The sequence below is a fragment of the Mytilus trossulus genome, chromosome 11, assembly GCF_036588685.1.
Source record: "Mytilus trossulus isolate FHL-02 chromosome 11, PNRI_Mtr1.1.1.hap1, whole genome shotgun sequence".
In the NCBI taxonomy this organism is placed as follows: domain Eukaryota; kingdom Metazoa; phylum Mollusca; class Bivalvia; order Mytilida; family Mytilidae; genus Mytilus; species Mytilus trossulus.
In genome coordinates, this window is record NC_086383.1 from 6,986,828 (window position 1) to 7,003,825 (window position 16,998).

At 33.4% G+C, this 16,998-nt stretch overlaps 1 protein-coding gene across 1 annotated transcript; it reads right to left on the reverse strand.

Annotated features, from left to right (window-relative positions):
- Positions 1 to 6,491: 6,491 nt before the first annotated feature.
- Positions 6,492 to 8,358, reverse strand: LOC134689673 (uncharacterized). Its single transcript, XM_063549638.1, has 2 exons — positions 7,626 to 8,358; positions 6,492 to 7,117 (listed from the first exon to the last, which is right to left on the reverse strand). The coding sequence occupies exons 1-2, from the start codon at positions 8,356 to 8,358 to the stop codon at positions 6,492 to 6,494; spliced, it is 1,359 nt and encodes a 452-aa protein (XP_063405708.1).
- Between the last annotated feature and the right edge of the window lie 8,640 nt (positions 8,359 to 16,998).

The window sequence follows — 16,998 nt, forward strand, 5'->3', positions numbered from 1 at the left end:
AAAATACAATATTGTTATCTCCATTCTAATGAAACTGACAGAAAACAACGTTAAAACATTTATTTAAAATCTGGCATAAACCGTCTGCGCTTGTGCGTACGTCTCATAGCATCAATTGTCAATTGATGCCATGTAAGAAAGTGACATTATCCAATGAAAATGAACGTTACAAACGATGTTGCATTAGAATTATTGGTTTAATGCATATGTTAAACAGGTACCATGCAAAGATTATGAAATGTTTATTTTTACGGGGTACATCATTTCAACCTTGAAGTCAGTATGGTCCTCAATGCTCTTCAACTTTGTACTTGTTTTGGCTTTATAAATATTTTGATATGAGCGTCACTGATGAGTCTTATGTAGACGAAACGCGCGTCTGGCATACTAAATTATAATCCAGCTGGTACCTATTGATAACTATTTAAGGTATATGAATTCATCATTTACGTTTCATTTTTGCCATCACAATTTGGTTGACCATTATGGAATGTTTATTTCACAAATATTTATAGACATGATCCCATTGCCAAACATTTCCGAATATTTTAGACAATTCATTGGTCGTATAGGTACTGCATTATTTTCCATTTGCACAACATTTGCAATAGATTTGGAAACCGTGAAAATAAATCCGCCATAGATCATAAAATTACAAAACTTGCCATAGATTAGGATTGTAAAAAATCTGCCATAGATTTGGGATGACATGACGTCGCATTTGCTATAGATTAGGAATCTGCCATATATTTGAAACCCACCATTGATTTGAGTCCTACATATATACAAACGGACTATACAATTATATGTTTTAGAATTTATTGAATGAACGTGGAAACATGCTTACCGTGCAGAATGTGACTAATACAACAGCAGGGTATTACACTTGTATCGCTAGTAACGACGCTGGAACCAATCAAGTGAAAATATTACTTGCGGTCACTTACGGTATATGCTTAAAAAACTTATATCATAAAAAAGATTCGCAAACCTATATTTTTTAAATTATTTCATTGATATCTATTAAAAAATAATTATGTTTTCTTATTCAAGCTCTGGTGTATTAAAGATTAAGAGGGCACTTTACACATGGATAAGATATTTTGTTTGTATTTATAAATATTCGTTTATCTGTGTTTTCATTAATTGTATCAGTGCAATCATCCTGACCTCTTAAAACTATAGTTTAATGTTCGATATGCAAATGTTAAAAACAAAATGTTTTGTTTAGCGTAATATTTAAATTTAATTTATTTCGGGTGATATAATATTCATTAGTTTTGTAGCGTTTGTAAATACTGATTTTAAAACGAAGTACTGCATTTAGTTTTTTTCGTTTTTTTATTAGATACACCCACGATAGTAATACCTCCAAAAACCGCTGTCACAATGGTTGGACAGTCACACAATTTCACATGTATTGCATCTGGCCACCCTAAACCGTCCATAACATGGTCTTTCAAGTCAGTAAGTGTATTTGTCGTGCTCAGTAATTTGTTGTATTGTTATTTTAGGATTATATAGTACCTTACGCGTTTGTATGCTTCAAACATATATTAAAAGGAATGACGTATCAACTTTGAAGTTACATTAAGTTCATAATACTCTTTAAACCTGAATCCTAAGAATTATTTACAAACCATCAACTAATAAATTGAACATGTCGGTACCGAAAACATGCCTTCTGCAACAACAAAAAAATAGCAATGGTAACTTTCAGTCAGTCAACGTCTACCACCAAGTAATATAAAAAGGACCACAACCCATATGCATATTGTCTGCCCCCCCCCCCCCCCCCCCCCCCCCCCCCCCCGCCCCAATTTATTGGAATAGTTAAAATGATAGCAAAATTGGAAAATATGAAATAAAAAAATATTGAACTCCAAGAAAAATTCAAAAACAGTAAATCCGTAATAAAATCAAAAATCAAAAGCCCAAACACAACAAACGAATGCATACCAACTTTAACTATTCTGACTTGGTATAGGCATTTCTTATGTATTAAATGGTAGATTAAATCTGATGTATAGCTAGTTAAACAGTGTGACAGTCACATAAAACTAAAAAATGCATTATAAAAAAACACGTAAATCGAATAACCAAATTCACTTGATGTTTTCAAGTTTGCAGAGTTGCGATGATACTAGTGTTTTCTTTTTATTTAATACCACAAATAATAAATTAAAGGTTGGTAAATTCTAAACATGCGTAGTGTAAAGATTTGACGATAACATTGGATATATAACAGTAGTAAATTCATAAGTGAGAGAATGTCAGATATGACCAAACTCAATACATGCAATATAACACAGACAAATATCTTTATACAAAACCATTTTAGAAAAATAAAAATAAAAAAGAACACGCTATAAGTCGTTGGATAAAAATGAAAGGTTGTCATGGTATTCTTGAATGTGTTTCTCTTGCTCTCCTGCAGGTACGCGTTGTTGAACTAATAGCGAAACTTGTCATAATAATGCGGTAACAGATCCAATAATATGTGCTTAATACGTAAATTCAAAAACTCCACTGTTTTTTTAAAATCATTGTGTGTGTGTGTTTTTATCTTAGTTTACAGACGAGTCCATAACAATGCCTTCTCATCAGTTACACGACAATGGTCAAGTACTAACTCTTGTGGCACTCAAAACACTTGAATCGGGAACCTTAACTTGTACAGCTTTGAATGAATTTGGAGATGAGAAAATATCGGTGGCAGTCATATTTAGAAATCGTATGTATTATGAATTAGTGTCATTATTCGTCAATCTCAATTGCATTTCTTTATTGAGAGAAAGATAAATGCAAATCAGACAAATCTATAAATCAGATACATATCAAATTAAATCGAGGGATTTATATGAAACTAGATGCACTGCGTTCATAAGCAAATCAACAATCCGTCAAAAAATCATGGTCGGAAAAATAAGGAACGTCTATGGTTTTAATATCAACTGCAGTATTATTGATCCCTAGTTTATTGCTAAGCCCAAAATCGGAGGAACACATGTACAGCACAAAATAATATCGTGAGCGTAATCAGTAGACAAGAAAACACTAATCAAGTTGAAAGTCAAACCCATGAGTTAACAATATACTGACTACTACATGCACGAAAAGAAAGGACCAAAAAGAATATATAGAAAACTGAGAGCATCACAAATTACACTAAAAACCGAAGCTGATATCTGGTGTTCCAGAAGGGTAGGCAGATCTCGCTCAACATACAGTGTGCAAATCATATAAGAAAAACGACTTATTTTGTATTTGTTTTCTATGCGTAAATGCAAACGATAAAAAAACAACATCAAAGGTACCATACATATTTTGGTTTTTACTTGATGCTGATCAGTGGGGCAAGAAAAAAACCACATTCAAGGTCACATTAATTGTGAAGTTTAAACGCATTAAAAACCGTTAAGTCTGAAAAAATATATCATAAAAAATAGTGACAAAGGTCTATAGTCAGTTATGAGGCGATATTTTGTTACATATTTTGATTTACAATTATCTACACAACGGTAGCTTTTGAACACGGCAATGTTACCCTTAAAGTGTTGCTCCGTTTTGAATATGATTCTCGAGACCATGTTAAAATTATATAACAATCAAAATTTCGCACACCTACAATAATCTAAAACATCTAAATGAAATATCTTCTTTTGCAGTTCGCATGAGTGGTTTTGGGTAAACAAGACTTCAACATGGATACATGGCGATGAACATTAAAATAACATATACAAAATTTAAAACAAGCATAGAATAAAATTAAGTGTCAACATAGTTAACTTTATCATTTACGCATGTGCACTAACACACCACTAGCAAAATACTACAACCAATTCATTCATTAAATTTATTGGGTGACTATTTTCGTTATACCTTTAATTTATCCAGGAAACAGTTCATGTGTTCAGTGTTAGGTTCGGTAATTTTAAAACAAACAACATACAAATTAAAAATTGATATCGTATATCTTAAATTACAACACGCAAACTAAATGAGCAGTTATTCTGGTCAAATTCGTATAGATTCAAAACATATAATGAAATCATGTGTTATCAGTTTATTTTATAATTTCATTTCCGATTTAGGGTATATAAGTAATTTATAATGATGTCAAACCGCTTAAGCTTTGGTTGTCGAGTTAATTATTGAATTTACCCAGTACCACAAGTATTTACTCGGAAAAACATTTACTAGACACAAATATTGAATTAAAAAAAAAACAACAGTAAAGTACATATCTGAGAGTACTCGCAGTTACTGACATCTAGTTCAAAGCCGCTTACAACTAATCAAAAAAATCATGCATCTGAGACTAAAGTTCATTTTTGTATGTACACTTCGCCTTCCTAGAAACTATGCTTTTTTAAACGTTTTTAGTAACAACATGTATTTTGTAAGTATTGATAACAGATAATTTATATCTAAACATACATCTAGAAATTCACAATTAGGGTCGGTAAAAAACAAAACTTTACGACAAAAGAGATGAATTCAGCTTTACGATTGTGAACTTTCCATATTTAAGTAGCAACATTCCAGCAGCACATGCATACAGGGTGTATATCTCCCAATTGTAATGATATTCGCGTGCTTGCATTATCTATCATGATCATGTTAGATGGTTGCTGCTCACAAAGATGCTATTATACCAAGAGTTCCAAATGATAGTTGAAATCATCCCTTTGTAAATTTTACAGACCCCATCACGAATTGGTTGACCGTTAAGGAATAACAGTTTCACAAATGATATCAGACATGTTCCTTATGTCGTAACTACAATTCCCTTCCCTTTCATGAATGTGAGCCACCGAATTAGACTATTTATTGGATTTGTTATAACATGAACAATAAAACGAGTGCCACATGTGGAGCAGGATTTGCTTACCCTTCCTGAGCACATGAGATCCCCCCTAGTTTTTTGTGGGGTTCGTGTTGCTTATTATTTCGTTTTCTGTGTTGTGTCATGTGTACTTTTGTTTGTCTGTGTGTCTTTTTCATTTTTAGCCATGGCGTTGTCAGTTTACCTTTTGTCCCTCTTTGGAGTATTTTGTATGCACAGAATTATTGATATGTCATAATGTGTGTCTATAGTGTTTTTTAAAAAAAAGAAGATGTGGTATGGTTGCTAATGAGGCAACTCTCCACAAGAGACCAAATTGACACAGAAATTTACAACTATAAATCATCGCACAGACTTCAACAATGAGCAAGCCCAAACCGCATTCCTTACCTTAATCCTCTTCATGTTCTTGAACACATAAGGCATCAACAAGGGACCTCCAACTCGTTCTATCTTTTGCGATTCTTTCTATTTGATTCCAGGTGTATCCATGTCTTTTTATCTCTGCTGCTATATCTCTCCTCCATGTACCTTTCGGGCTTTCAGGCTTTCTTGTCCCTTGTGGTGTCCATGTCAATACCTTTTTCACATGCCGGTTGTTGTCCATTCGCAGTATATGTCCAATATATTTCCACCGCCTTCTCATGATCTCATTCACTATATTCTTCACACCTGTTCTTTCTAATAGTTCACTGTTTGAAATTACACTTGGCCATCTGATGTTAATTATTCGTCTCAAACAGCGTCCTTCGATTCCTCTAATTCGACTTTCTACTTTTTTGGTTGTTCTCCATGTTTCTGAACCGTACAACAGAACTGATCTTACATTGGTCACATACAATATGATATTTGTCTTTCTGGATATTTTGTTGTTTTCCATATGTTATTCAGGATTTTGAATGCAGAAACTACTTTGCCAATACGGATGTTAACTTCTTCTTCAATATTTCCTTTTGCATTTTCTCTTCTACCAAGATAATTAAATGAGTTTACTTGTTCCAGTTCTTTTCCATTCACTGTTATTGCTTTATTGTTCTTTGTACCTATCTTCATCACCTTAGTTTTCTTTGCATTTATCTTCAGTCCTACTTTTGCTGCCTCTGATGTTACTTTATCTGTCTTTTTCTGCATGTGTTCATGTGTATGAGAAAAGAGGCTGATATCATCAGCAAAGTCCATGTCCTCCAAAAATGTTGTTAGTCCCCACTGTATACCATGATTTTCAGTTGTTGTCTTCTTCGTTACCCAGTCAACCACCAATATAAAGAGAAAAGGAGATTTTATGCATCCCTGTCTTACTCCAGATGTTATTAAAAAACAATCTGATAGTTTTCCATCATGTCTGACTGCACATCTAAAACCATCATACATTTCCATAATGATGTTAATTATTTTTTGTGGAATTCCATACATACTCATGATGTACCAGAGTGACTCTCTATGGACGCTATCAAAGGCTTTTCCGAAATCCACATAATTTATATATCTTGGTGACCTCCATTCTAGTGCATGTTCTATAATATTTCTCAGTATGAAGATGTTATCTATACATGCACGGTTTGTTCTAAATCCACTTTGTTCTTCCCGTAGAATGGAATCGATTTTGTCTTTGATTCGTTCTAAAATTATTCTACAAAGTATCTTACCAGGCACTGATAGTAATTCCACGCCAGTTGTTACAATCTGTAAGGTTACTTTTCTTTGGTAGTTTTATGATGATACATAATGTACCATCTTTCCACTGGGTAGGTAGTATTTCTTTTTCCCATATTTCATGCAGCAAATCACGTAGTATGTTCACGTTGAGATTTATGTCTGATTTTAGTACTTCTGCTGGTATGCCATCTACCATAGGAGCTTTGTTGTTTTTAAGTTTTTTAATGGCTGCTTTGATCTCATCATCTGTAATGGGTCCCATTTCTATTTCTATTGGTGGTGGAGCTTCCTCTGATCTGTCAACTGAGATTTTTGGTTCAGGCCTATTCAACACCTCTTCAAAATGCTCTTTCCATCTTTCCAGTTGTTTCTCAAATTTGCATATTGTCTGACCATCTTTATCTTTGATGTGAGTACTGTTGGTATTTACTCTGCCACTAAGCTGTTTTGTAATGTTATATAGCTTTCTCATATCTCCAACTTTAGATGCATTTTTAGCCTCTTTTGCAATCTTATCTATGTATGCCTTTTTGTCTGCCTTAGCATTCTTTTTCACTTCTTTTTCCTTACTATTGTATAGATCTTTTGATCTCTCTTGTTGTTCTCCTGTTGCTTGAGTTGGTTTTTGATTTTAACAGTTTTCTTTCCATAATTAGAGCCCAGGTTTTTTCAGATATCCATTCCTTTCTTTCTTTATTCTTGTAACCTTAGATGTTTCCACTTGTTTTTAAATAAATTTCACTCATATGTTGCCATTTAGAGTTTATGTCAATCTCATTTTCTTCAAGTTGTAAAACCTCAAATCTGTTCTTCAGTTCTATATTGAAGTTTTGTTGTATTTCAGGTTGTTTAAGTTTTCCAAAGTCTATGATCTTGCTTGGTGTTTTGCATTTATTTTTTCTTAATTTTAGTCTGATCTTTCCAATGACTAGGTGATGATCGCTGTATACATCTGCACCTCTTTTCACTTTCACATCTAATTATGATGACCTCCATTTCTTATTAATCAGTATGGGATCGATTTGGTTTTTCACTTTCCCATTTGGAGACACCCATCTGGCTTTATGTATGTTTTTATGTTCAAAGATTGTTCCCCCAATTATCAGATTGTTCATAGTACACATCTCCACTAATCTTTCACCATTGTTGTTAATTTCTCCAAGCACATGTTTTCCCATCACTTCTTCTGAACCTATATTAGTTGAACCTACTTTTGCATTAAAATCTCCAATGATGGTAGGTACATCATGCTTTGGTGTATCCATTATGATTTGATTTAATTTATCATAATAAATCTCTTTCTCGTTATCTGTATAATCATTTGTTGGGGCATAGCATTGGATAACGGTCATGTGTCCATAACTGGTCTTCATTCGTATTTTTGTTATTCTTTCATTTATTGCTATCCATTCTGCAACAGAGTTGCTTGCACTCTTACTCAATAGAATAGCTACGCCTTCCTGGTGTCTACCATCTGTACGTCCTGAATAATAAATTTCTGTACCTGAATTGTGTTTATATTTTCCTGAATCAGTCCATCTGCATTCACTAACACCCAATATATCAAGCTTGAATCTCTTCATTTCCTTAATTGTTTGATCAGTTCTGCTTGTTTCGTTCATAGTTCTAACATTCCAACAACCAAATTTTAACGTTTGTTTAGGAGACAGAATAGAGTTTCTCAGAGTCTTGTCGCTCGTCATAGGCTGCATTCCTGCATAGGTTTCTATCTGTCTACACCGAACTAATTGATTTTCCCTTGTTTCTGTTTCTGTAGCATAAGTTTCTTTCCGTGGCTGAGTAGATAGCCCAGCGCACAACCCCCTTACCAGGAGGGCCAGGGATTTATTCATCAAGGTTTCCTTCCTCTAGATGCGTCACTAGCCAAAGCTTATGACTCTCATCCTGCCATTGGTTTTATATCGAGTTTTCCTTCTCTTAGATGAACTGCTTTAACAGAGCTATGATCTTCATCTGACCAACTATTTACCCATAGCTGGGGCAAAGTTGATGAGTGCTAGGGCATGTCCACACGCCGGTGGTCCTACACACTGCATCTCTGGTGCCCTTGCTGCTCCGAGATCCTCTACAATAATGCTTAGGATGCTAGCTCCTAGTTACCGTGTGTTGTCGCGAGGAGACATTGTAGACGTCTTGAATAATGCAGAGGCTATGTACTCGGCTTTCTTTTCACCTGCAAAAGCAGGCTAGCCAGCGGTGATAGAGAAGCTATGGTTCTAACCACACTAGACGCATGCACAATCCTGTGGACAAACCACCAACACACATAGTCAGCTTTAAAAAGGCCCCGAAATATCAATGTAAAACAATTCAAACTAGAAAACTAACGACCTTATTCAATAATAAAAAATGAACGAAAAACATATATGTTATGTATGAACAAACGACAACCTGGCTTGGGACAGGCACATACATACATAAAGTGGCGGGTTAAACATGTTAGCGGGATCCCAATCCCGCCCCCTAATCTGGGACAGTGGTATAACAGTACAACATAACAACGACCTATAAAAATCAGTTGAAAAGGCTTAACTCATCAGATGGACAAAAATACAACTGGACATGGCCGGTTATTTGTTCATCCCAACAACAACAAAACACTAGGAATACATCTGAGAGTACTCGCAGTTAACCGACAGCTAGTTCAAAGCCACTAACATCTGATCAAAAATTTATGAATCTAAGACTAAATTGTTGTATGGTTGATTGAAAAGCCCATTAGATCTAGAGCTAGTGGAATAATGTGTTTATTTACTAAATATCAACTTTAAATAAAATTTTGAGTTTAATTGAATTGAATTAACAAACCAAATATCTCAGGTCATCGTCAATGGAAAACTAGGCATGGCCTGCTCGAGTAATTTTTGCTAGAATAACAGACTGATATAGCACTACGAATGGTAAGTTTAAAAAAAATAAACATCACATTTAAAAACAAACATAATTTTTAAACACATAACTAATCAACGTTCTTTTTTGGGGCTGGATCTGAGACTCTCTTTTTTATTTCGGACAAGAATTTAAATCCAGAATAAAAACTTACAAGTAAAGGGTATCAGTGAATGAAAATTTGTCGCAGTTTTCACTATAAACTATGCTATTGTCAACTTAGCATTATGTTATAAAATATTTACATATATATACCCATATACCCATATGATTTTAACTTCCAAGATTGGCCGATATTAACATGTAAAAGATGCCAAATTCAAATCTTTTGAAATGTTTACAAGATGTTTAGCTAGGACTAGTGTACTAATTAGAAAAAACCAAGAAAACCAATTAATTTAAACTACATGTATTTTGGGTGTATAGTGTAGAGTAACCTCTTAAGGTCGAAACAAAAGAGCCAAAACTGAGTCCAAAATAGCAACGACAGACATTGGAAAGTCGAGTATTTATACAACAGAATTGCCAGTGTACTACACTTCTGACGATAGTATAAGTTATATAACTAAGTTTCCCTATTCATGAAACTGTGATAATTTGTAGCAAAGATGTGACTATTTCAGTTTGACTAAAGCCAGTCCCCACTTTTCAACTGGTATACTTTGGATATAGAAAATCTGAGTTAATGTTCTATCCTAAAAACCCTGGTATTATTTTACTTTCTATTTCCTTCTCTTATATACAAAAACTCGTTAACTACCAAAAAGCAACAATCAGCTAGCAAAAAAAAATATAGCTATGAAATAGCTCTTTGTTACTTGAAATATAAAACAAAGGCGTCGATCGTTTCTATTGAAGTATAAAATTGAGAATGGAAATGGAGAATCCGTCGAATCGAATAGAATGTTCTAAACGGAAAGAAACCTCAACTTATTCTTCATCGGTAAAACATCGATAGGGGACGACCGTTTGATAGTTCATATATTTTCCTCAAAAAGCCCAACACATTCACCAAACTAACATGAACATCGTAAGCAGAAAACTTAACATTGAAAATTGATAATTGATAATTTATTCAATGCACTGGACCTTCTTACATCTCCAATCATGAATGTCTTGCTTCGCGGGACTTTACAAGAAAAAAATGATAACCTACATTGGCAAACCTCTTCATTTGCTATTCTTGTATAACCACCATATTATATACTGTCTGTGAAAAATCAAGATCAAAATATAAAACATGTGTCGTTAATTCATTACCTTTATATAAACTAAACAATCAATATCAAATACAGATATTAAAGTGACATTTAAATAATTTTGAAATATGTTATTGATAGTTTAGATTAGTGTGTACAGTAGAGCATAGTATGGTAAAATACAGTTGTCGGACTTTTCAGACCATCTTTGACAGAAAGTAAATGTTTGTACTGTTTACCATCAGTAGATAAAACCATCAATTTATCTTTCCAATTAACTACTTGTCTACTGTTATACCCCATAGCCTCTGAAGAACTTTGGTATCTTGGAATGTCCAAAGAACAGTACCTTTCATTATCACTGCGTGCTCATTTCTGTCTGTGACGTTAAGTTAATCTTTAAAGTTGGCAATGTTAGCAAACTGGCATAAGTTACACTATAGAATTGTAGAAGTGAAACCGTTTGTTATACTCGTCATCTGTATATCTGTCTGTGTGCTTTGATCACACATCGTGTTCAATATACTGGTTTGTATGCGACCCAGGTGGGAAGCATCAATTAGTGATGTTTAAAATTGATGTCGCATGCGCATGCATGGAACTTCTTAGTATGTTTATTTCAAATTCGTGTCTGCAATTACCAATTCAGGAAAATATCTTCTAGTTTATACCATTACCTGGCATAACCCTTGGTTGAATCGAGTTTTGAAGTTTTGATTGAAATAATAGATCTGACTTAGGATATTTTGGCCTTTTTTTGTGATACATTTCTGAGAAGTGTCATCGACAATGTTCAGGCGCCTATAGTAACGTTGAGAGCTGGACTATGTATGCATGCAAATGAGACAACTATTTAGCATAGTCCAAGTGGCGGGGATGTAAAGAGGGGGCAAGGGGGCTCCCAATTACATCAAAACAGCAAATTGATTTGGCTTATAACAGATAACAAGGAATCAAAATGGACAAAAACAGATAACAGTAAATGAAATATTAAAATAAGTTGGGTCCTTGATAAATCCAGTATTTCTTATTACAGGTATAAATTTTGTAACGAATTCCATTTTCTATGAACATAGTTTTTAGAATTATGTATCTAGATATGTATTTGGTAAATTCTTGTTCGTTCGTCGTCAACATGTCGGACATTAACTCTAACACTCTTTAAAACATTTACATAAAACTTTTGGAAATTAATATGTCTATTGACGTGAGCTCCCTATCAATTGTATGCCCCACCTACGATAGTAGAGGGGCATAATGTTTTCTGGTCTGTGCGTCCGTTCGTCCATTCGTTCGTCTGTTTTTCCGTCTGTCCGTCCGTCTGAACAAACATACATGCTGAAAAAAGTATTATATAACAAATAAACAGCTAAGCCATGAGCGCATGCTACGCCCGTCGCCTTTTTGAAATATTAGATTACTTCTCAATGCCATATCAGATATTTACAAAAACTGAAAGGGAGCTTCAGTCAATATAATTAATGTAAATAAACAATACATCAAAGTATCATGACAACTGCTGAAAAAATTTTTGAGTTATTGTCCGAAAACTTGAAAATACTATCTTTCTTAGTGAATAAACCCCTAACTGAATGACATAAAATCGAAAATTAATAAAAACAATAGATATAAATAATTCAGCAAAGTTTCATGCGAACTGCTGAAAAGGTTTTTGTGTCTATGTCCGAAAACTAGAAAATAACCCCTTAACTCAGAAATATAAAATCTTAAATTCATAAAAATTGAAAGGGAGCTCACGTCAATAGATAAAAACAATTCTCCAAAATTCCTCGCAAATTTGTGAAAGGTTTTTTGAGATATTATCAGAAAACTTAAGAAAAAGCACCATTTTTATTAAATAAAACCCTATTACTCAGAAACTAAGAATCTAAAATTTATAGAACAAGAATGTGTCCACAGTACACGGATGCCCCACTCGCACTTTAATTTTCTATGTTTACTGGACCGTGAAATTTGAAGAAACTCTCTAATTTGGCATTCAACTTAGAATGATCTTATCAAAGGGAACATGTATACTAAGTTTCAAGTTGATTGGACTTCAACTTCATCAAAAACTACCCTGACCAAAAACTTTAACCTGAAGTGTAACAGACGGCCGAACGAACATTTATAGAAACTCACACATTAAATAGTGTGTAATGAAATGGAAATGAGGAATATGTCAAAGAGACAAATATGATATCTAGTAAAAAAAAATCAAAGGCAGCTATGGTATCAAAGTAGCTCCAATTGACATAGTTCTTGTGTTTTTTGGTACTGAAAAATTACCTAAAATAGTTTGAATATATATATATTCACATTCTGGCTTTTTTAAATGCCTATTTAATGGTTTGTGATTTTTTTCTGAATAAGTCTATGAGACAAAGTTGTAAATAGGGTAGAAAAATCAAAAGCACCAATCATAAGCATGTCAAGCATGCAATTTATCAAGTACCTCGAACCAATTTTGACACTCCAAAAGTAAGTGATTCAACTATTTTCAAAGGCCTTATTTAAACATTTTTTTGTACCAAGTCTACTAGTAAGTAGAATACATAGTTTAGTAGGGGGCAATGGCTTAAAGACGAAATAAATCTTTGTTTGTAATGAGTTATGTGCAGCTTCGGAACCCAGTACATGGTGCGAATTTTCATTGTACAATGTATTTGGTTCTGCTTTTCAAAGAGCTGAGTCTATGAACCATATAATATAAAAAGTTAACTGGTTGTAAGGACCTAGTGCTTAATTGAGATCCTTGCAGATATTCCTAGCTATATGTTTTCCTTTTTGTCGTATTAAAACATGCTCTAATTCAATATGTTCGTACGGGAAACAAGGAACATTATCCTCATAGAAAATAATAAGATACTTCTAAATAAATGTTCAAATAAATGGAATATATTACAAAGGATAATCATAAGATATATACTGGAATTGTCCTGGACCTCACTTCTATGATGGGTATTTGTTAATGGAATCTTTCTCCGAATACGGGACCAACATATTAGTAGTGGTAGACCCCAATGTCAAATAAATGATCTTCAATTTCTACCGGAAATTTGGCTGTCAAAAAAATGCTAACATTTCAATTTTCAATAACAGTTAACAGCACATGCATTATCACAATAACAGATAACAAAAAATCTAAAAGCCCAATAACAGCTACCAAAGAATTAGCCAATAACAGCTAACAGCAAATATATTTTCAGAATAACAGATAACAAAGAACTAAAATGCCCCATAACAGCATAACAGCTAATTCCTTTGCCCCCCCTCTGTAAACAATTATAGGTTATCGTATGGTTTTTATCAATGAGCTAAACCCATTCCGTATAGTCAGCTATAAAGGGCTCTGACATGAGAAAACATGTAACTATTCAATCGAGAATTAACAATCGGATTTTCCGAAACAAATTATGACAAACAAATGTACCTGGATTATAATTTTATACGCCAGACGTGCGTTTCGTCTAAATAAGACTCATCATTAACGCTCAGTTCAAACTACTTAGAAAGCCAAATAAGTATAAAGTTGAAGAGGTGTCCCAAAATTCCAAAAGGTTGGGCCAAAAACGGCTAAGGTTAGTTTTCGAGTAATTAATACTTGCAAACATGCAAACAGTTTATTTATAAAAATGACTATATAATTGATAATTATGTCAACATCGAAGTGCAGACTACTGGGATGGTTATACTCTTTCGGGCGAAACGTCCACCAGTAGAACAGACACAGACAAAAACAGAAACCAATGAACTATGAGGGAATCGCAAAAAACAAGCACACGACACTGCACTTTTAGAGATGATTGTGTACACTGAGACCACTCCCCATCTTCAAAAATAATGTTATAACACATCAACGGAACAAATGATAATAATTCATTCTTTATTTTGTGGTTTCTGTAATATTAGTCTATTTATGTATCTCTATACTATTGCATAGTATAATAAACTCATAATAATTCCGTATTGCAAGAATTGCATTCAATATCAATTCTATATACTCGGTCACAAAATAATCAATTTCAAATGTTACCAATATATTTTCTCTATCAAACTTAAGTATATACTCAACAACAAAAGAAACAAAACACCAATATAATATCATAATTTTCTTTTATCGCATATGTAAATTATTCAAATCTTTGTAAATAGAAGAATCAAAGATCATGTCATGTACTCTACATCCAGACATGGGTACCAATGCACACTACACAGATGTTTGAAATCAAATAATGTTATGTGAACACAGCTAGACAAGTATCAAATTTAGAGTAAGGTGGGCATATATGAGTTTATGTCGTACATAGTTATCAAAGGTACCAGGATTATAATTTAGTACGCCAGACGCGCGTTTCGTCTAAATAAGACTCATCATTGACGCTCATATAAAAATAGTAATAGAGCCATATCAGTACACAGTTGAAGAGCACTGAGGATCCAAAATTTAAAAAAAAAAGTTGTGCCAAATACGGCTATGGTAATCTATTTCGGGGTTTAAGAAAATTCCACTTTTTTTGAAAAATTCAAAGTTTTGTAAACAGGAAATTTATGAAAATTACCACATACTTGATATTCATGTCAACACCAAAGTGCTGACTACTGGTCTGGTGATACCCTCGTGGAAGAAACGTCAACTAGCAGTGGCATCGACCCAGTGGTGTAAAAAGTTATCAAAGGTACCAGGATTATAATTTAGTACGCCAGACGTGCGTTTCGTCTAAATAAGACTCATCAGTGACGCTCATATCAATATAGTTAAAAAGCCAAACAAGTACAAAGTTGAAGAGCATTGAGGGTCCAACATTCCCAAAAGGTTGTGCCAAATACGGCTACATTAATCTATTTCGGGGTAAAAGAAAATTCCTCTTTTTTCGAAAAATTCTACGTTTTGTAAACAGGAAATTAATTTTAAAAAATGACCACATAATTTATATACATGTCAACACCGAAATGTCATCGACCCAGTGGTGTAGATAGTTATCAAAGGTACCAGGATTATAATTTAGTACGCCAGACGCGCGTTTCGTCTACATAAGTAAAGGCAACAGTAGTATACTGCTGTTCAAAACTCATAAATCCATGGACAAAAAAACAAAATCGGGGTAACAAACTAAAACCGAAGAAAACGCATTAAAGATAAGAGGAGAACAACGACACTAAATGTAACACACACAGAAACGGACCGAGCATCAGACAAAATCCCACAAGAATAACAAATATAACATTTAAACCAAATACATGAATAAGGGATAGACAAGAACCGTGACACTTCTTAAGACTCATCACTGACGCTCATATCAAAATAGTTATAAAGCCAAACAAATACAAAACTGAAGAGACTTGAGGTTCAAAATTCCATAAAAGTGGTGTTATATGATAATTATATCTTAGATATATCTATTTACTTGCATTTCAAACTTCTTTTAAAAAATTATAACACATCTGCTTATGTTAAAAAAACATTAGAAATAACAGATAGTTGTGAGAGTCTGTTATAGTATCATTTTACGAAAATTTAAAAAAGTTAATTACAAATTGCAATTAACAAACGATTCTGATCTTTTTTCAATCAAGCCTCTAGAACTCATTGCTATAGTATACGTGTGTTTTGTTCTTCTTTATTCTTGGTGATTTTTACAATCAGATATAGAAACAATATATTGAAATCGAATAAAAATATTTTTATTGCATATATTTCATATTATAAGAATTCTTTGCAAATCATCCTGTTTTAGTCTTGGTTAGCCAAAACCTGTAGTGTCAGCTGAAAAAGTAATGTGCATTACATAACTAATAATGTTAATCAAAATTATAAAAGGATGCATAGCTTTAAAACCGTTGCATAACATGGAGGTTTCTTTAATTTGTTATACCTAAACATCTTGTCACACTACAATTGTATTTTGTAGAATGCAGCTTTTCTTACAGTTTCGTTTGACTATGCATGCTATATTTATGTATCTCGAATGATGTTTTGCATTCTTACAGTTATTTATTCCAAGAAATACTTTAAAATAAGAAAATTGTTTGTATTGTATACCTAATCTTCACAAAATTCCGTGCAATCATCTTTACATTGCAGGCTCAGCTACATGTATGACGAAAATCTATGTTCGCATAAAAGAGGGTTATCACAAATACTGTAAAACTGTTCATCCGCGAAGCAATGATAAACATATATGGATTCTAAAATACTACAAAAAACAACTAGATTTTTTTTAAATATCAATCTTTCTCTAAAATAGTTAAATTGAAACTTTTGATTTTTCAATTTTGTCTTTGAGATACACAGAGGATCAGTATGCTGGAGTGTTTTATTGGCAAATATATTTGTCGAATTTGTATGTAGACTTGTACAAAACATTGTCGGCATTCCTTATG